The sequence below is a fragment of the Notothenia rossii genome, assembly GCF_949606895.1.
Source record: "Notothenia rossii genome assembly, chromosome: 2".
NCBI classification, from domain to species: Eukaryota; Metazoa; Chordata; class Actinopteri; order Perciformes; family Nototheniidae; genus Notothenia; species Notothenia rossii.
Genome location: NC_136904.1, coordinates 91,979,409 through 92,001,691, shown reverse-complemented (window position 1 = coordinate 92,001,691; position 22,283 = coordinate 91,979,409). Strand labels below are relative to the sequence as shown.

The window sequence follows — 22,283 nt, the reverse complement described above, 5'->3', positions numbered from 1 at the left end:
GAGACTCAGGAACAATCATCAAATCTGCCTCAAATCACTTTTATCACTTTGCATCAAATTTTTTAACTAAATCACAGAATGTTTTGCTCCTCATTAATTTTACATTATTTGCATTTGTATTTTTCGAGTTTCATTTAATCTATTCATGTGCCCTGCGTTTACATATCCTCATCTTGGCATCTACGTTTATTTTATATAAAGATAGAATAGATAGATGGATTCGGAGGGATGAAACGATGGGTTACGTATTGTAACCCTTGTTATATAAGCACAGGTGGAGCCCTCTACTGGACTCTATGGGTACTACCTCTTGACCTTACTATGCGAGCGTTCACCCTCGGGGCGGGCCTACCTGAGTGCGCGCGCAAGCCCACAGTATATTGATTTGATTGATACATTTATTTCGAACAAATAAAATAAATAATTACAAAACAAAACTAAAAATGACATTTACAACAACAACAGCATTAGCAACATAAACAGTGCCACAGCTAGTGTTCGAAAAGGAGTGAGAAGAAGTATAATTTATTTAATCTCACCCCCTTGTCACTAAATGATTTATTTATAATCTGCAATAATTATCATTTTTTTTGCATTATTATTATTATTATTATTATTATTAATTTACCTGTTGATTGACATATACACATATACAGTTGCAAGAAATAGTATGTGAACCCTTTGGAATGACCTGGATTTCTACAACGCTATGTGTGGAGAAGAAAAGGCACAGCACACCAACATCAAAACCTCATCCCAACTGTGAAGTATGGTGGAGGGAGCATCATGGTTTGGGGCTGCTTTGCTGCCTCAGGGCCTGGACAGATTGCCATCATCCACGGAAAAATGAATTCTCAAGTTGATCAAGACATTTAGCTGGAGAACTTAAGGCCATCTGTCCACCAAGTGAAGCTCAACAGAAGATGGGTGATGCAACAGGACAACGACCCAAAGCACAGAAGTCAATCAACAACAGAATGGCTTCAACAGAAGAAAATAGGCCTTCTGGAGTGGCCCAGTCAGAGTCCTGACCTCAACCCAATTGAGATGCTGTGGCATGACCTCAAGAGAGCCATTCACACCAGACATCCCAAGAATATTGCTGAACTGAAACACTTTTGTAAAGAGGAATGGTCCAAAACTCCTCCTGACCGTTGTGCAGGTCTGATATGCAACTATAGGAAACGTTTGGTTGAGGTTATTGCTGCCAAAGGAGGGTCAACCAGTTATTCAATCCAAGGGTTCACTTTTTCCACCCTGCACTGTGAATGTTTACATGGTGTGTTCAATAAAAACATAAACACATATAATTGTTTGTGTGGTTTTAGCTTAAGCAGACTGTGTTTGTCTATTGTTGTGACTTAGATGAAGATCAGAACATATTTTATAACCAATTTATGCAGAAATCCAGGAAGTTCCAAAGGGTTACATACACATACATACATACATACTTACACTGATATACATATATGCACACATACATATAGACACCTACATACTCACACATATAGTCAAACACCTTCCCCATCCCTGTACCTCGAGAAAATAATTTCTCTGTATTTCCTCTTGAACTGGTTAATGTCTGGACATGGCTTTAGCTCCACATTCACATTGTTCCTAGATAAGGAGGAAGGACAATCAATACTGTATATAGTAAATGTGAGGTAAAGTGTTTCGCCAATGTAACCGGTTAAAACTTCAAGTGGCGATGAGGTCTTAAAAGGTATTACATTTGACTTCAGGATTCCTGCATAGGCTGAAAGGGAGGCCTTCACTGAGTAATTATATTAAAGTTTTTATTTTAATTCAACCTGATGAATAACTTGAAATGTAAGATTTTGTTTGTGGGATATAATCAGATTTTTAGGGTGAAATGTTGGTACCACTTTACAATAAGACCACCCTTATAAAGGGTTTACGAATAGTTTGTAATTCATTCATTAATTAGGTTGTGAACACTTTATAAATCATTAATAAGCGTTTATAAGACAGGAGATAAACAGGGCCCACATTTATCTGTACTGCTAATTCTTATATTGGCTACCTAGCTTACTTCGTCTTCATCAGCCAGCATCCTTGGTATCTGTTGCTCACTGAGTTGATTCTCGCTAAGTAGCCAATATAAGGCTTAGTCGTCTTGCCAAATAGTGAGCCCACATGTATCTGTACTGCTAAGCCTTATTATAAATGGTAGTAACTCATTAATAAATGGTGATTTGTTTCAAACTTTACAATAAGGCTCCCTTTTGGCAACTATAAATGTTAGTAACTCATAAATAAATGGTCATAAGAGATGCCAAGAAATATCAAGATGGATGGGTGGGAATCAACTCAGTGAACAACAGATACCACGGATGCTGGCAGATGAAGAAGACGAAGTAAGCTAGGTAGCCAATATAAGACTTAGCAGTACAGATACGTGGGCTCACTATTTGGCAAGATGACTAAGTCTTATATTGGCTACCTAGCTTACTTCATCTCCTTCATCAGCCAGCATCCTTGGTATCTGTTGCTCACTGAGTTGATTCTCGCTAAGCAGCCAATAAGGCTTAGTCTTGCCGAATAGTGAGCCTGTGTTTAAGGGGTCTATTATTGTAAAGTAGTACCGAAAGCTTTGAACTGTTGAACCTGTGTAACTCAACAGGATTAATAAGGACAGGAATAAGTCATAATGAACACTGTATACAATGCTGTTAATGACACGACTTTCAAACCATGGGAAATGCATGTTTAATACAATAAAAAGAGGAAGCAAAATGTACAAATCTGCAAAAAAAATTAGATGAAAGGCTGGAATTTTAATACTGACATTTAGTAAATGCTGACACAGAATTGGAGAGTTTAATACATTTAAAACATGTATAAATGAGTGGTGTGTACATCACTGATATACCTGAACTAGTTGCATTTCATCTCTTTTCCCAGAAAAAGCAAAATAACACGCATCACATTTATCTGAAACCCAAATCTGCACAATGGATACTGACATCTAAATATATATATTGTGTCCTCTTAAAAAAATCCCTTTCGTTGCTCTTATCAGACTCCACTTAACATATTCCCTCCTATAACACTGTTCACATACCGTTTAATAAAAAAAAGTATAAAATTCATGATTGTGTTCCTATTCTAAAGCTGTCGCCTACATTACCCACAATGCAACGGAACCACTTGTAGTCCTTAGAACAAACTGATGCTTTATACAACAACTTGACAGAGACACTAGTCACACTTTGATGCATAACATAGGCGGAGTTACCCTTTAAGGAATTACATATGTTATTGTATTAATATAAAAAAAGTAGCAGGTGTATTTCCAGTACCAAGCAAGCTGCAAAACAGCACTTACAGTCAAAACAATGCATATCATGGCTGATGAGATATGAAATAATACTTTAAAATGTATGCGTGATGAGACACAACCATTTCCAGAATGATTATGAAATGGCACGAATTAGGAGGGAGGTTAAAAACACTGATATGAATCCTCATAGCACCAGAACTGAAAAATACTTCAGACTTTCCTCAGAGAAATACTGTTATGTGTACAAATATACTAGTCAGTACCAAAGTACACATGAATGAAGTGACCTGAATAACCTTCCTTTCATAGGAGAGGAGCTTTTATTTAGAAATACAAGGAGCGCATGTGAAGGTGTGGAAGAACATGTACACAAATATATAATAATGGGAAAATAAAATGTGTTTAACTGTGAAGGAATTCAACTTTTAAGATGATGTGAGCTGGCGCCGTGTTACCACATTTCACCACCACCAAAGATGTGCAGAAATCTGTGCTTTAATGTGACAATTTCCCATGTGCACTTGAAGAACATAAAGTGTGTATGTGTTTCTTCCCTTAACATATCTTAAAGTCTGGACATAGATCTAAAAGTATACCTCATCGTCATTTTGGCTTCATGATTTTTTTTTTTATAAAAGTGCCGAGTTCTTCTACGTTAAAGTCTTTGTTGAATTAAAAAATGTCCGTGGATTTTCCTTCAGTAATCCTCCGTCTCACATGCAGGTGACCTCAGCTTTCCCCTCCTCCTGCTCGAAGCCCCCCTCCTCCAGGTGGGACAAGGCGCTGGGATACCCCCCCCCGAACACTGGGAAGCCCCCGATGCCCCCCGCGGTGGGAGAGGGATCCTCGGGGGGGGAGAGGGGGCTGCTGACGGACCGACTCACGGAGCGATTGGAAACCTCGCTGTGCACCGAGAGGGTCTGCAGGGGAAACAGGAGTTAGAGATACGACACGAGGGCAAAGTTATTCGTATTTAACTGATTTTAGATTTTAGTAACAAAAACTGTCTGTCTTAGAGTCCTAGCTTCAAAGGAACTGACAGAACAAGTAGATATTTTATTCAATGAAAGCACTAATACACACAGTGCAACAAGTAAAAGTCCTGCTTTCAAAATGAACGCCGGAAGTGCAATTCTAAGTTTGCTCAGCAGGGGGCAGTGTTGCCACATAGAAAGCTCCACACTGACAGATGTTCAGATGGATTTATTTCGTTATACTACGTACATAAATATTGAGATATTGATGCATACAAATGCCTCTATACTTTTTTGTATTTGTTTGTTTAATATCATGTCATTTTTTTGTCTTCTCTTTTAATGTTATTTCAAATAAAGAGTAAAAAAAATACTATTACCGGGATCGTCTGTTGCCCCGCAGTCTGACCTCTGACCGGACGCTGCAGAAACACAACCTGCTTCGTGGCCAGATTCCCATCACTACACACACACACACACACACACACACACACACACACACACACACACACACACACACACACACACACACACACACACACACACACACACACACACACACACACACACACACACACACACACACACACACACACACACACACACACACACACACACACACACACACACACACACACACACACACACACACACACACACACACACACACACACACACACACACGTTAGCTTGTAGATGCAGGTGCAGATCAGACTGAGTTGGTGTTAGATCTACCTGTCGTGGCGGATGATGGGAGTGGGCAGCACGCAGGTGAGCAGCCAACCAAACTCAGCCAGCGTGTGAAGCAGGGGTCCGTAGTCCGTCTTCACATTAGAGCCCTGAGAGAAAACACAATATATACATTTATATAAGAGCATCTTACAACAGTCCGGTGTTGAAGAAGGAGAATATATTGTATGTCCGTGGTTATAATTTGTATTCAGGATTTTGGGAAACGGTATTTCGATCTCTCTGTACACACAAACTGAAGGATTGACAATAAAGTTGACTTTGACTTTGATAACATGTCATAAAGCTAGATAAACCTAATTACAGTTATTTAACTCGCCTAGCCTTGTCTCGTTTTTTGGGGGGAACTAGTTTAAAAAGAACAGTTGTCCCAGGGTAGCCCGGGGTGTAAATAGGCAGCCCTCTCATTGATTGGAGCATGAAAAGGAGCATGCTCAGTGATACAGCTAGCTAACAGTCTGGATTTACTGTGACTTCACCTGTTGGTTATAGTCGAGGATCTTGAGATTTGAGTTCGGCATTTTGACTGTAGCCATCTTGGTTTTATGGGACCAGAAATGACACAAGGAAGTGAGGAAAAGCAAAACCGAAGGCTCAAAAAGAACAACTCCATTTGGAAATAAATCAGTATCAGTGGAACAAGAAAACACACACACACACACACACACACACACACACACACACACACACACACACACACACACACACACACACACACACACACACACACACACACACACACACACACACACACACACACACACACACACACACACACACACACACACACACACACACACACACACACACACACACACACACACACACACACACACACACACACACACACACACACACACACACACACACACACACACACACCTCGATGACGGTCCACTGCTCCACCACGATGGTGTCGTTGGCGGGAGGAGAGGTGCTCCTCTCTTCGTACACAAACAGTCCCTCCAGGGATCTGGGCACCGGCTCGCCTGAAATAAAAAACACAAAAAGTTACTTTAAAATGTGTGCAAGTGGTTATAATGTCACGTTTTCTCATTGCATAAAGTAACACACATTTATTACAGGTGGCAGATGATCAACAGCAGGTATTCTCCGTGGTGAAAACAAGGCAGAGGAAACAGAACGAGGATGTCATTGGCTTGATATTGACCCAGTTTTTAGAAATAGGTTAAACTCTTGCTATGGAGGGATCTTGTTGCAGTGTGTGTGTGTGTGTGTGTGTGTGTGTGTGTGTGTGTGTGTGTGTGTGTGTGTGTGTGTGTGTGTGTGTGTGTGTGTGTGTGTGTGAGAGAGAGTGTGTGTGTGTGTGTGTGTGTGTGTTACATTAAGTGAGTGTGTGTGTGTGTATGTGTGTGTGTGTGTGAGAGAGAGTGTGTGTGTTACATTAAGTGAGTGTGTGTGTGTATGTGTGTGTGTGTGTGTGTGTGTATGTGTGTGTGTGTGTGTGTGTGTGTCTGTGTGTGTGTGTGTGTGTGTGTGTGTGTGTGTGTGTGTGTGTGTGTGTGTGTGTGTGTGTGTGTGTGTGTGTGTTACATTAAGTGAGTGTGTGTGTGTATGTGTGTGTGTGTGTGTGTGTGTGTGTGTGTGTGTGTGTGTGTGTGTGTGTGTTACATTAAGTGAGTGTGTGTGTGTATGTGTGTGTGTGTGTGTGTGTGTATGTGTGTGTGTGTGTGTGTCTGTGTCTGTGTGTGTGTGTGTGTGTGTGTGTGTGTGTGTGTGTGTGTGTGTGAGAGAGAGTGTGTGTGTTACAGTATGTGAGTGAGTGTGTGTGTGTGTTACATTAAGTGAGTGTGTGTGTGTGTGTGTGTGTGTGTGTGTGTGTGTGTGTTACATTAAGTGAGTGTGTGTGTGTGTTACAATATTTGTCTGTGAGTGAGTGTGTGTGTGTGTGTGTGTTACATTAAGTGAGTGTGTGTGTGTGTGTTACAATATTTGTCTGTGTGTGTGTGTGTGTGTGTGTGTGTGTGTGAGTGTGTGTTACAGTATGTGTGTGTGTGTCTCTGTGTGTGTATGTGTATGTGTATGTGTATGTGTGTGTGTGTATGTGTGTGTGTGTGTGTGTGTGTGTGTGTGTGTGTCTGTGTGTGTGTGTGTGAGTCTGTCTGTGTGTGTGTGTGTGTGTGTCTGTGTGTGTGTCTGTGTGTGTGTGTGTGTGTGTGTGTGTGTGTGTGTGTGTGTGTGTGTGTGTGTGTGTGTGTGTGTGTGTGTGAGTGATTGTGTGTGTGTGAGTCTGTGTGTGTGTGTGTGTGTGTGTGTGTGAGTCTGTGTGTGTGTGCGTGTGTGTGTGTTTATTATGTCCATTTATTTCAGGCGTCTGAGGTCTCTGTCTGCTTCTCCGCAGAGGAACAGGAAGTGAGGTCGTCGAGGTCGGGAGACTTCCAGATTTAGACCGTCAGCGAGAGAGAGGAGAGACCGCAACCAAAACAGGAAGTGGCTGAGTCTGTGTGTTTGTGTTAATCACCGTTTTCTGAGAAAAAATGATAATGGAAAAGGTAGAGGAGGAGGAAGGGAAAACACGAGTCGCTCTTAACCCTTTTAACCAAAACATCCCAAATATTCTTCACTCCCTTAAAGGTGGGGTAGGTAAGAATGGAGAAACCAGCTCGAGTGCGCTCGAATTTGAAAATACGCAGCTGAAAAAATCTGCCTCTTCCTTCAGACTTCCTTCCAGAGCCCCTCCTCCAACACACACGAACGCGCACATGACCAATGAGGGCACGAGATAAGTGTGTGCACAGATGGAAGGCTGACAGGCAGGTAGGCCATCCAGTTACTTTAGCCGGGCCGGCTCAGATGATTGGTCGTGCTTTTTACAGCTCCACGGCTTCCACAGATGACATTTTTTTTAATGGATTTTTTGTCAAAGCATTTAATGTATTCATTTCTATCGGGATGTTAAGAGCATTCCATGGAATATAACAACAAGTGTTTCTGAAGTGAATTGCCTACCCCACCTTTAACTTACAGATGGAAACCCCTAACTAAAAACAATTCAAACTAAGAAATACAGACTGTCACATGCATTTACTTTTTAGAAACGTAACATTTACTACATTGACTATATGCACTAGTATGAATTAAAGTACAATTTTGAGGTATTTTACTTGAGATTTTTTTTTTTCTGCTTCTCTTTACCTTTACTCCAATACATCTCATAGTTAAATCTACTTTTTACTGCACTTATTTGACAGATTTAGGTTTTAGTTACATCAAAAACGTGTGATATGATACAGTAACATGCTACCAATGTACCCTGGTAGTTCACAAAGTATAGCCAAAACTATTATTAAAAGATAAATCGAATGACAGAAAAATTATTAGCAAGCAACTATTTTGATACTCCATTTATCATATTTCAAGCAAAGCCAAGAGAGGTGAGAATATGTCCTGCTTCCTTTGGTATCTTATATCAATGTACAGTAAATACTTCGGTGTATTTAGACTTTTTGTTAACCCAAAAGTTTCAAAGACTCAACAATTATCGATTATATAAAAAAAGATCATGAGATATTTAAAAAAGTCAAGTGTTAATTGACACAAATGACAAACTATACCGATAGAAACATCTCACTTTTCATTGGAGATCAAAACAGAATAATAGGAAAAATCTTTGAGAGGGAATGTTGCTGATAATACTTTTGTACTTTCACTCAGCTTTCATTTTGAATTCAGTAATTTGACTTGTATTGGAGTATTATTCGAGTGGTATTTCTACTTTTGCCTAATTAAAAATCAGTGTATTCCCCCCCCCCCCCACAGTGATATGAATCCGACATGAATCCAAACCTTTGGGCGTGTCCCAGTACACGAAGGAGTCCACCAGCGACCAGCCTTTTCGGTAGTAAGCGGCGGTGAGCTCCAGCCAATCAGCTTCCAGGGAACTGACCACCTGACCCTTCCTGGAGACGCGCATGGAGAGCGCCCCCTGGTGGTACTGACAGGCCAGCGAGTCGAGAGGAGCGCAGCCCGGAGCCCAGCAGTGGAAGAACACCAGCAGCCTCAGGTCTGAAGGAGAAGCAGGAACACATGGACAGGTACTTCACTGGAGAACCACCACTTTACACTTCTTTATACTCCTACTACTGCACTGCACTTCTGTGACAACACTACTTAAAGGGGACCCATCATGCAAAATGCACTTGTGTACGTCTTTTCTACATGAACATGTGTCCCCGGTGTTCCAGGGAACTCACCAAGTGTCAGAGAACACAACCCTCTCTATTTTCCTCCATACCCAAATCTCTTAAAAAGGGGCTGCAACGGATCTGATACAGACTGATCCAGATTTGAACACTTCTATGACGTCACAGAAGTGGCGCTACGGCTATTGGGCCAACTCCACCAATCAGGAGGAGACAGCCACGGACATTGCCGTTGGAAAGCGCTGGAGACGGTGTAGTACATATGCCAGGCCTGTAGATGGTGCTGTTCTCACAGAATCAGCCCATGATGCAAAGACAGTGTTAAATTGAGCGAAATGAGGAATGGCTAAAATGCATGATCTGTTTGGTATTTTGAAAAATAAAAAGTATACATATGCCTTATATAGGTATGGTCCTACACTATATTATTCAAATATAGCATGATAGGTCCACTTTAACTTGGTAACTTGTGTGCTTTTATTCTATGTTTTTATTGTGTATTGTGTTTTTAGCACTTCTTAACTCGTGGCTTGTGTGGTCATTTAATCTTTTATGATTCGTATGATGTTTGAATGCTTTGTCAAGCACTTTGTGACGATGTCTGGGAAAAGTGCATTATAAATACATTGTACTTACTTACTACATTGCAGATTTAGATTATTAATAACAAATATATAAATCAATTCATGAATGAAGATGTATTCTTATTGATTAAGCTAGCTTGCACGTTACTTAATACATCAAGTAAATGAACTTTTTTCAGCTGCAACATCAACGATGAATGCATCAATAATATTGAATGTCTATATAGGATTCTGAAAAGGGCAGAATGAGTACTTTTAGTAGTTTAAGTACATTTTGATGCTCATACATTTCCACGTACGTGTCTAAGTCAAAGATCTGAGTACTTCTTCAACCACTGATAACTTATCATTGCAATATGAATTGTTAACCCTGTGATCGCTGAAACAAGCCGAGGACTGAAATAAATGTTGTTTTTTGATTAACCACAATTAAACAATACATCATAAGCAGAAACTGTAGAAACAGAAATTATGAAAACCACTGCAATCTAGATGTCTCATTTAGAAATATGCCAGTTAACCAATTATCTATTTGGTTTGGTTTATTTCAGTTCTTTTAATTTGATTAATTAATCACTTTGATTTGATCCCTTGTCTTCTCACTGTTTTTAAATGTTGTTACGTGGTCAAGTGTGTAAAGTAAGTTGTATTCAACACGAATCACTGACTCATTTGAGCATGTGTCATTGTTGTATTGTCACCGCCTGTATTTGTGGAGAATATGTACTCAAATCAAAAGGGATATTCTTTTAAATAAATAAATAAAAATAACCAAAGAAGTACGAACTTGCAGGGAGGGTCTCACCAGGACTGTAGGTGTGCTCCTCCAGCTCTGCGTCTCCAGGCGGGGTTCGGGGGGGGGATCTCGGGGGGGAGCGGCAGCCCCTCTTTGGGCTGTGAACTCCACCGTTAGTGACCCCGCTCACCTGCTGCAGGACCGAGCCAACGAATCGAACGCCCCCTCGAGCACTGCTGTTCACCTGCCAGACAAAACAAAAAAAGAGAGTTAGTATTTCACTATTTTAAGCAAGTTTAACTTCTGAAATGTGAGAATATGCTATACTTTATTTATTTTAAGAATGCAAGAGGCTTGAAGAGGTAACTGATTCAAATAGTTTTAGGGATTTTAAGTCTAACAAAAGTATTTTAGAATCATGAAAAGCTATACAAATATCCACATGTGACTCGTTGTTTAGTCACGAAAAGAAGTACAACGGTCCAGTATGTCCCTTCTTTTAGGGATTTGTTATACTCAATGCTACTACTACTTAGTACTCTATACTGAAAAGCAGGGTTTTTCTAGAAAGATTAGAGTATGAGGGCAACACTGTGGCGTTGATCTTGTATATAAGATATATCAATTCTCGCGAGAACATGAAGCCCGTAAAGAAGATGGCGCCGCAGACGTAAACAACAACGTGACGTCGGATCCCGTGATAATATCTAATATTTTGCTATTGATATGTTTTGATTTGAGTCTCCCCTGAAAAGGGAGAAAGTCAGTATTTCCGTAAGTATTCCTCTAAGCATCTTAAGAACCCTGAAATGATAAATGTATTCAACATTTTATACTTAATGAGAGTCTTTAAAGTCATGAAAATGTTATGTAGGGATTATTACAAGCCTGAAAACATTACATCATCCAGTATTTATTTAAAGGCCTAACGGATTAAAACGACATAGAATTGTTTCTTTAAAGCATAAATCTATCATCTAGTGGCCCCTCTTATTTAAATGTTTGGGCAGCTAACACACAGGGTGGGAACCACAGGCCTGGGGTAACATTTGAGATACAGCTCCCTCGTGTATTTATATATACACTTTTATGGCGTCTAAGGTGCAGTAAATCTAGTTCTCACTGACCCTGTCGATGAGCGCTCGGACCGTGTCGCTCGTCAGTGAATCTCCAGGTAACGGCCACTCCTCCACCTTCAACATCGGCACGCTGTAACACATGGACGCCATCTGCTTACTGACACACACACACACACACACACACACACACACACACACACACACACACACACACACACACACACACACACACACACACACACACACACACACACACACACACACACACACACACACACACACACACACACACACACACACACACACACACACACACACACACACACACACACACCTATTAGACCATGGGTGTCCAAACTGTTTTCACCAAGGGCCACATACAGAAAAACATACAAAGGGCTGGGCCACTTGCTAGATGTGAGGTTTATTGCCTCATAGGTTAAGTTATAATTCAGCTATAATACAATATATTGTATGTCCGTGGTTATAATTTGTATTCTGGATTGTGGGAAACGGTATTTCGATCTCTCTGTACACACAAACTGAAGGATTGACAATAAAGTTGACTTTGACTTGATAACATGTCATAAAGCTAGATAAACCTAATTACAGTTATTTAACTCGCCTAGCCTTGTCTCGTTTTTTGGGGGGAACTAGTTTAAAAAGAACAGTTGTCCCAGGGTAGCCCGGGGTGTAAATAGGCAGCCCTCTCATTGATTGGAGCATGAAAAGGAGCATGCTCAGTGATACAGCTAGCTAACAGTCTGGATTTACTGTGACTTCACCTGTTGGTTATAGTCGAGGATCTTGAGATTTGAGTTTGGCATTTTGACCGTAGCCATCTTGGTTTTATGGGACCAGAAATGACAGTATCAGTGGAACAAGAACACACACACACACACACACACACACACACACACACACACACACACACACACACACACACACACACACACACACACACACACACACACACACACACACACACACACACACACACACACACACACACACACACACACACACACACACACACACACACACACACACACACACACACACACACACACACACACACACACACACACACACACACACACACACACACACACCTATTAGACCATGGGTGTCCAAACTGTTTTCACCAAGGGCCACATACAGAAAAACATACAAAGAGCTGGGCCACTCGCTAGATGTGAGGTTTAATGCCTCATAGGTTAAGTTATAATTCAGTAAAATCAATTAAATGTAGGTCAATTATGCTTTGAATATGATTTAAGAGACATCCCAGCTCACCAGAGGGTTTCAGTTATCCTGTTGCAGCTGTTCCCTTAAAACAGAAGCCTCAGATTGCTTTATAATAAGGGGAAATATGAAGGGTCTATTTAAAGCTTGTTATGGAAATCAAACTAAGATTTGTTAGAACATGTTCTCAGCTCTAATTGACTTAATGTATTTGAAAACTAATGTGTAATATACTGTAGGCTCACATATATATTTAACAAGTACAATATAAGACAAGCACGAGTTTCAGGTGGGGGCCATATTCCATTATACTTTAAGAATTTGCTGAGGGCCGATTAGAAATGGACAACGGGCCGCATTTGGCCCCCGGGCCGTGGTTTGGACACCCCTCTATTAGACAGAGGAAGATGAGCAGTGACAGTGCAGATGTCTTTGGGGAGTTTCTGGATTATAGCCCAGCTGGAGGGTTCAGAGTTCACTTGTTTTTGTCACAGAGCTGCAGACACCCACACATCAATGATTCACGCTCAGCAGGGGGCGGCTGCCACCTACTGTCTGAGCAATTAACTCAAAGGGTAAACAACAATTTAGGCAACTGAAGTGATGACAAGTCATACACAACATACTTAATTTTCAACATGAAGGTAGAAAAACAGAACTTGATTTGGGCTTTCAGTCGACTTGCAAAGAATTATGCAAAAGTGCAAGAAAATGTCCTAAAGAAATTAAACTAAAGAAATCTTAATTGCCCAACTTTCATCATGTCCACTAATTGATTTAATCGAAATATTTAAAAAACATCCACAAAGAATTATGCACAAATTCAAACTCATTTACTAAAGATATCTCAGTAGACCAACTCTCATAATTGTTGACTAATTGATTAGATGATTAAATCGACAGATCTGTAAAAGTTACAGTACAGAGTATTTCCCTGTGTTTCATTTTTTAATAAAAACCTCATCATTACCATTATTAATTCACCTCTAATGCCATCTTATGAAATAAAAATCCTCATCATAGTAACAGTATCTTAACCTATCAAACCTCAGCGTTGATAAATACTTCATCCCCATTGGCTGCTGAGGGACCCCTGTTGTAGGGTGGATTTCCAGCCAATAGAATTCAGGGTAGACATTAAGTAAAACCAAAACAAAGTGTACAGCAGGCACGACAGTCTGACCTCCTACCAGAGCTCTGCATTAAATATGCAGTTGACTTCATCCATCATTCATCTATTTACTAGACAGTATGGAGGTGAACATGTGGCGCACAGTGGGAAGGCATGAGAGGAAGGAGAGTCACACACAGCATGTATATATAGGGATTATATATGTATATGTATCATTACTTAAAAAACGAAAGTCTTTAGGTTGAAATGACTATCATATTAGTAGAAGTTACACTTGCAATCAGAAATGGCGTTCCACAGGGATCTAGCCTTGGGCCGCTTAAATTTTCAATATACAGAAAAAACATTATTTTTCATATTTGGTACTTCAATGTTTGTTTTTATTCAGATGATGCACTTAAGTATGTTATTTATTATCTAATCGTTTATTTGGTAGGGACATTGCACATTAATGAACACTTGAAACAATAAATTTGCCAAGCGTAAATATGCCGGATTTAGCTTTGAGCTACTTTCCATCCGCAGTCCCTCACATAAAACATTTAAGAAAAGTAAATGTACAAACAAGCAACATAGCAAGTACAAATACATGAATGTCGCTGTTGTATGATATTCAAAAAGGGTCATCTTTAGTCTGACTTTAATGTTAATAAGCCAATATTTCCTATTCTCAAATGGATTACTGCTAGGATTTTTTAAAAGGTAGAAAAAACTAAAACAACAACATATATATATATATATAATATATCTCACTTATTTTAAGGATTGTTGTACATCTCAAATGTAGAAAAATCCAATATTTCCCTTTGTTTAAGGACTTTGGAGTTTGACAGATGAATATATTTAGTATTTTACTTTTTTTTAAGGATATTATAGTCCTGATGAATAATTAATATTTTACCTTTGAAGGATTTTGAACGAGTCCTTGAGGTAATAAGTATTCAATATTTCTGTTAATTAGGGATTATTTATATTTCAAAAGATGGAATTAGCCTATAATTTTCTATCAGAGTGATACAAAGTAAAACTATTCAGTATTTAATCTCCGAATGTATCCAGTATTTGACATTTTGAGAGATGTAGTTGCTGAACATTGTGAAGGTAGGATTTTAGTTAGTCAGTGTTAAGATTATTGAAATTTTGTTTATGCATGGGCAAGGCACGTTTATTTATATAGCACCTTTCAACACAAGGTAATTCAAAGTGCTTTACAACAAATGAAAGACATTAAGAAAATGGCATTTAACATTAAGAAAATGGCATATGACAACATTTGATATCTCCCAGGCTCCACTTAACCGTAACTCATGTTCTTCTTCACAACTGCATATGAACAAAAGTTTAGAACTATGGTTGTCTGCACTTAGTCATAAAAAAAAGAACATTTTTCAAAGAAAGGGTAATTTCAAAGCAGCAAGTATTAAAACCACTTCATTTTTGGTTTAAGGATTAAAGACTGTTTGGAAAACACTGAATGTCCTCTTCCAGTATGAGAGTACTCATAATAACAAAGGTATCAACTGTAGCTGTGAACATGACAGGATGTGTGATTACCTAGAAGAGCATCAGGACTGTTTGAGGCATATGATAGCTATGTGATTAACATGATGACTCAGCCTCTATGGAGAGAGACATATGACAAGCATGGTCATTTCTGACGTGGAGCTAATCTGAAGTCAACATTGAATTTTTAGGTTTTGAGAAAAAAGTCAGACATTTGAGAAAAAAAGTCAGAATTTTGAGAAAAAGTCAGAATTTTGAGAGAAAGTCAGAATTTTTTGATTTTCATAATTTTGAGAAAAAGTCAGAATTTTTAGATTTTGAGAGAAAGTCAGAATTCTTTGATTTTGAGAAAAAGTCAGATTTTTTTTATTTTGAGAGAAAGTCCGAATTTTGAGAAAGTCAGAAAAAAGCTAACAACTCTTGAGGAACTTTGTAACTTTGTACATGAGGATGTATGATTACCTAAGAACCAGCTGACGGACACATAATGAATTCTTATACACACATGAATGGTCATCTAAACATGAAGGACACTGTTCAGGAACTAGTTGATGCTCTGTATGTGATGACTACTTCCATTCTTGCGAGGATCATAAATATATGGATCCTGATATTGAAGCTCAAGCCGGTGACGAGTGATATTTTTCTAACAAAGAGGGTTAGTTTGTGTGTACCTGGACCTGGGTCGGGCCATGATGGCGCGGTACAGCAGGCTGAAGGGCAGCGAGCGGCTCCGGCCCACAGACAGTATTATGGGATGCAGGGCGGTCAGGACGTAGCCCTGAGTGTAGTACGGCTGCAGAGCCTGGGGCAGCTCGGAGAGCGAAGACACGTACTGCACCGTGGGGCGGCTGCCTGCAGGGACAGAGACAGAATGGGTAGGGAAACATGTCAGTAAAATGCAGCTGGTTTATAAAGTGTGACAAGCATTTCAGACCATAACCCCTTTAATGTGGGGGAATATCTAAATGCTCATAGGTTGTAGAAGGTCCAAAATCTTGAATAAGTTCTTCCTACAAACACCAAAATTGGTCATGTCAGTAAAATCCAGCTGCAGCTAAATATCCGTTTAAGGTCACAGCGGTTCTCTCCTCTTGCTCAGATATTTTCACCCCAAAAATATTGTACAGTAACAACAAACGTTACTGTAATATTACAGTATGGTTTTAAAGTGCTGTATACATGTCCCGCCTAGGGATAATATTCCCACAATGCAGCATAATGTACAGTATCACACTGTATTACAAATTCAAAGCAAATTACTGTGGGTAATACAATCATTTACTGCCTCCATCACAGAAATGTGTTACAGTGTGGTTTATTCAATTCAATTCAAAGCTTTATTGTCATTAGCACATTAGCTACAGTGTAGATATGGCAATGAAAAACTTAGGTCACAGGCTCATCCAACAGTGCAACATATATATAGAACATAAAACAAATAAAACAGATCAAATGGAAGTGTGTAAAGTGTCACAAGCATTTCATCCCATAACCCCTTTAATGTGGGAACATATCTTAATGCTCATAGGTTGTAGAAGGTCCAAAATCTTAAATATGTTCTTCCCGAAACACCAAAATTGGACATGACAAGCTTTATCTGGTGATTCTTCTTTAACGGACAGCTATGACTAACGGCCCGTCTACACTACAGGCATCGAAAAATGCTTTCAACGCTTCGCCATTCACTTGAATGGGGTGACGTAGAAGATTTTTAATCTTCGCCGAACTACATTGTGGGTAGCGGAGCATGGCTTTGCAAGCATCACCAGCATCTATCAACAATGTTCAACTTTTGAGGCTCGATGCTTGGCATCAGCCAATCAAATCCCGTTTATGCAAATCCCGCCAGTGCAAGCAGAGCCAATCAAACCGCGTGCAAGCTGGGAGAGCCAGACCGCAGTTCATTTCCTCATATTCCAAACGAGATATTACGGTAGCAAATCACCCGGTTCTTTACGACCAGAACTATTTACCGGGATACAAACCGGAGGAACCAGGCATGGAGGGAGGTGGCAGAGACAGTGGGTGAAACTGGTAGGTTTTCGCCTGTTTGGAGAGTTTATATCCAGTTTACTTCGTTTGAACATTGCTATTGCTTTGTATGTCGGGGGCGGGAGATTCATGTGATTGGTTGTTGGTCGCAAAAAATCGCCAAGCTTCAGACACGCCCAGCTTCAAGATTTTTTGATGCCTGTAGTGTAGACGGGCCGTAGCACGTGATTTAAAATGTGCAATTTTTCGAGCAACACCGCCACATTTCTCTCGTTACAGCTTCTTAAATGGGAGGATTTCTTGCTTTCTTCTTATATATGATAGTAACCTGGATGTCCCTCAGTGTTGGACCGTTGGTCGTACAAATCAAGACATACCATTGGACTCTGGGATGTTTTGCAAGATAAATAATCCATTGGAGTGATTTACTAACAGCCACACACCAGGACCATTTACTCCATTCACAACACAACACAAGGCCAGTGTTTTTAAAATGTATCCACCACAATGATAGCACAGTTATCAGCAGTGTAGGAAGCGTCAGTACCATGAGTGAAAGCCTAAAATGGAGAGAAAAGGATGTGTTTTCATACTGTCTGTATTCCTTTTCTGTCACTTTTCCACTGTTGCTACACAAAAACACAATGTCTGCTATAGAGAAATACAGATGTTAACAATGTAGCTTCCCATTTACTTCCAAATTAAGTTATTCCAGTGGCAGAGAAGTTGCTATTTTTAGTACGTTTACACATATGGAACCACTTGGTAAACTACCCACATACTTCCATAATACATTATGAACACAGGGAGGGATATTGACAGCACCCAATTCTTTACATCCAGCCTCCTGACATATGAATATGAAAACGTTTTGGATTTGGAAACAAAAAAAAGTGTCTTCTAGGTCTGAGAGAGTTTTAATATCTTGAGTCCAGCTGTGTCTCAAAACTTCAAACACAGATGGCGGCCGTTAAAACACCACCGGCATGTTGAGGGGAAACACCACATCACCACGCTCTTACGTAAGGTTATATAAATATATATAAATGTATGTATACAGAGCGCACTCACACAGACTGTATGCATATTTTTAGAGCGGCCCCTCCAGCTGTGTGGGTTGTGATGGTTTGATTGCGATAGGTGTGGCTCTAAGACTGGTTCGAACACAAACAATGTAAGAGAATAGTCTTCATGTTGCTGTGATATCATTCAGGTTATTGTCGGGTTACAACTTATGATTGTTTCATTATACATTAAATTATCATTAAGTCTAATACATTTCTAACCTTGTTCACTTCTCAAACACCACAGACTTTGTTCATTTGTTCAGAAATCTAGCAAAAATATAAGGCTAGAAAATCAAAGAAACTAGTTGAAAATGCCCTTTACAGTTCCATAAAACTGATATTTGACTATTTCTTATTTTGTCCAAACAACAGACGGACAAACAGAAGTATTTAAATAAAAAAATGAAAAAGCAAGCGTGTACATTAGGCCTAAATACTTTTGAAGAATGTCCAATTGCAATTATTTTTGAGTGATATTTAAATTGAGATATGATTTTCCATATGAGGTTGATTGAGTGATTAATTGAAGCTCATATTTAAATGATTAAGGTGTGGTTTCAGGAGGATCTGAAACAGTCTCAAGTCTGTAGAATATGATGCACTGACTGTGGCATCTCTGCAGCATTTTAAAAAACTGAATTTAAAAAACACTTTTCACCTTAAATAAAATATGCTATCAATACTTCAGAACCCTATTACCGCGCTTCAAAAGTTCAATTGAGCAATATCAATTGCTTTCACCGAGGGACATAAATATATTCATTTGTTTCTGAAGACTTTTGATCAAGACTTGAATTGATTTTGAAAAAATGAATTATTTTACCGTGCTGTAGTGACAGGACTAATGAAATCCTAACAAATCCACATAACCGTCTATCACTGAGTCTTTTTTGTTTATATATGCATTTTTTAAACTCTTGAAATACATTCTTGGAGGTTAATGAACTCATTTGGAGGACAGCACATGTTTAAAAGGAAGCATACACTCTCCCTCTTTATTTAAAAGCTTGTTATCATGTATTATTCATCTCCAGAGGTGGGAAGTAGTGGAGTACAAATACTTCGTCACTGCACTTAAGTACATGTTTCTGGCATCAGTACTTTACTCCACTACTTATTTTTCTGATGACTTTTTACTTTGACTTCTTACATTTTGTACACAAATCAAATCAAGTTTTATTTATATAGCACATTTTAAAAACGATTTTTGGTCGAGCCAAAGTGCTGTACATATAATAATTACAGTAAATACAACATCACAGTTTGTGCAGAATATCAGTCTGAGAAAAACGACACCCTCTGTCCTTAGACCCTCACATCGTACAAGGAAAGACTTCTGGAGAGAAAACCCCCACAGTTTAAAGGGGAACATGGGAGAAACCTCAGGGAGAGTAACTGAGGAGGGGTCCCTCTCCCAGGACGGACAGACGTGCAATAGATGCCGTGTGGAAATCGAAAAGATAATACATTTTTTACAGCGTAGGTAGACCAAAATACCTGTACTTTCTACTTCTTACATGTTGAACTCAAATACCTGTACTTTCTACTTCTTACATGTTGAACTCAAATACCTGTACTTTCTACTTCTTACATGTTGAACTCAAATACCTGTACTTTCTACTTCTCACATGTTGAACCCAAATACCTGTACTTTCTACTTCTTACATGTTGAACCCAAATACCTGTACTTTCTACTTCTTACATTTTGAACTCAAATACCTGTACTTTCTACTTCTTACATGTTGAACTCAAATACCTGTACTTTCTACTTCTTACATGTTGAACCCAAATACCTGTACTTTCTACTTCTCTCATTTTCCAAACAGGCTGGTTCCTTTAGTCTGAATGTGTGTTTGGTGGCGTGATCATTATTATTTAGAGTCATTGCGTGCCTATTGATTTGAACACGATCCGTGTATCCATCATTTCCTGGTCTTCTCTAAAGAAGAGGGACCAATGAAAACGTTGTCATGTTGCCGTTGGTCACCATGGAAACATTCATTAGCTAACAATGACATTATTGTTCTATTAATATAAAGGGAGGTCAGGTACTCTTTAAAACAGCTGCTAGTTATGGGTACTTTTTACTGAAGTACATTTCAAAGCCTCTTTACTTTGACTTGAGGAAAGAAGTTCAGTCAGTAGGCTACTTCTACTTTCACCAGAGTATTTTTAAACACGAGTATCTGTACTTCTACTTGAGTAAAGGATGTGTGTACTTTTGCCATCTCTGTTCATCTCTCATTTCTGTCCTGATGTGATCCATTTCCTCACCAGTCTGTGTTTTTTTTTCTTTTTCTTGAACAACTTGGAAATCCCTGTGACCATCACCATACTTCCTGTGTCCACAAAGAGTGGCTGTTCACAGATGGGCTTGGCTATGTGCCCCCATGAAAACACATACACACACACAACACATTTCAACTTGAGTGTGACTGTGAGTGCATGTGTACGTGTACGTGTACGTGTACGTGTACGTGTACGTGTACGTGTGTGTGTGTGTGTGTGTGTGTGTGTGTGTGTGTGTGTGTGTGTGTGTGTGTGTGTGTGTGTGTGTGTGTGAGTGTGAGTGTGAGTGTGAGTGTGAGTGTGAGTGTGAGAGCATTCCTCACTACAACCCCCCACATTCTCACGGACAAACACCCCAGAGGGAGAGCGGTCCTCAGCTGAGATCACTGCAGCCTCTCAATGGTTTGTGTAGTGAGCTCCATTATGAGACTAAAGACCACCATCACCTAGAAAACTGAAGCAGGGGCCGGGCAAACAGCTACAGTTTACTGGCCTTCCTGTGGGTCTACACCCCGCTGCAAAACACTTTCAGTTAGAGAGGAGAGAGAGGCTCAGTGCACGTTTAGGATGACATGTTGTACTTGATTTTAGTCTTTTTGATGCATGCTACTTAGGTAACATTACGCTGTCTTTGGCTCTTTTCTGTTGTGACAATGTCAATGATATCAGCCAGTTTCTTATTTCCACATTAACTTGTTATAAGACCCCGTTTACACGAGGACGATACGGTTTGTATCCGCATAGTTTCTCTTGCGTATAGCCCTTTCGTTCACACGAGACCGACGCGTAAACGCAGAAACGGACCCCGCAAACGATAACGGGTCCCAAGGTGGATAGATCTGTGAACGGAACCCTCTGGGGGGGGAAAACGGCTCCGTGTGTACGTCCTATACGATCATTTTCTGATAACGATGAAATAGCCCCGCCTCCCTGTCCCCACGTCTCCTGCTCAGCGATCAGCTGCTGGGCTCTCAGAAGAGGCGGGAGGAAAAGAGAGGCTCCGTTTTTTATTGTTATATTATTATATAGAGTCGTAAAGCTCAATAAATAACAAAGAAGACCTTTGACCGGCACTTTTCTAATTTTGTACGGAAGATTTAAACTTTAACGGACTGACCGGCGGAAAAAAATGTTAGCTGAAACTCTGCCGCACGGTCCCCTCGTCCCTTGGAAGAGGCGGAGAGGTGGGTGTTTTTCATCTGCTGGTGGACTACCGGAGAGCAGCAGGAGCACACGCCGTCCACCGCGGTCTTCTTCCCTGCTTTTGGTGTATTTTGGGGCGGCAGCAGCGCCACTTACAGGCCCGGGGTATGTACTACAGCGTTTCGTGCGGGTCGAGCGGTCTCGTGTGAGCGGATACGTTAACAGGGAGGCGTGTGGTGCAGCGGGTTTTGCGTTGGTGTTGGGGTCAGGGGGTCACAGGTTCAAACCCCACTGCAGTCAGCATGTCGTTGTGTCCCTG

The 22,283-nt window shown here is 40.0% G+C and overlaps 1 protein-coding gene across 2 annotated transcripts in view; it reads right to left on the bottom strand.

Moving 5' to 3' along the window:
* Positions 1–2,713: 2,713 nt before the first annotated feature.
* rftn2 (raftlin family member 2) overlaps positions 2,714–22,283 on the bottom strand; it is a 30,461-nt gene continuing 10,891 nt past the window's right edge. Inside the window, exons 2-9 of one of the 2 annotated variants that reach the window (XM_079662551.1) lie at positions 16,145–16,325; positions 11,639–11,747; positions 10,563–10,755; positions 8,836–9,054; positions 5,911–6,017; positions 5,014–5,117; positions 4,659–4,740; positions 2,714–4,224 (exon numbers count right to left, since the gene is read on the bottom strand). In XM_079662551.1, the coding sequence (XP_079518677.1) occupies positions 4,018–4,224; positions 4,659–4,740; positions 5,014–5,117; positions 5,911–6,017; positions 8,836–9,054; positions 10,563–10,755; positions 11,639–11,747; positions 16,145–16,325 (1,202 nt within the window). In that variant the 3' untranslated portion in view covers positions 2,714–4,017. The remainder of the gene's footprint in view (positions 4,225–4,658; positions 4,741–5,013; positions 5,118–5,910; positions 6,018–8,835; positions 9,055–10,562; positions 10,756–11,638; positions 11,748–16,144; positions 16,326–22,283) is intronic. The other variant, XM_079662552.1, reaches the window with a different exon arrangement.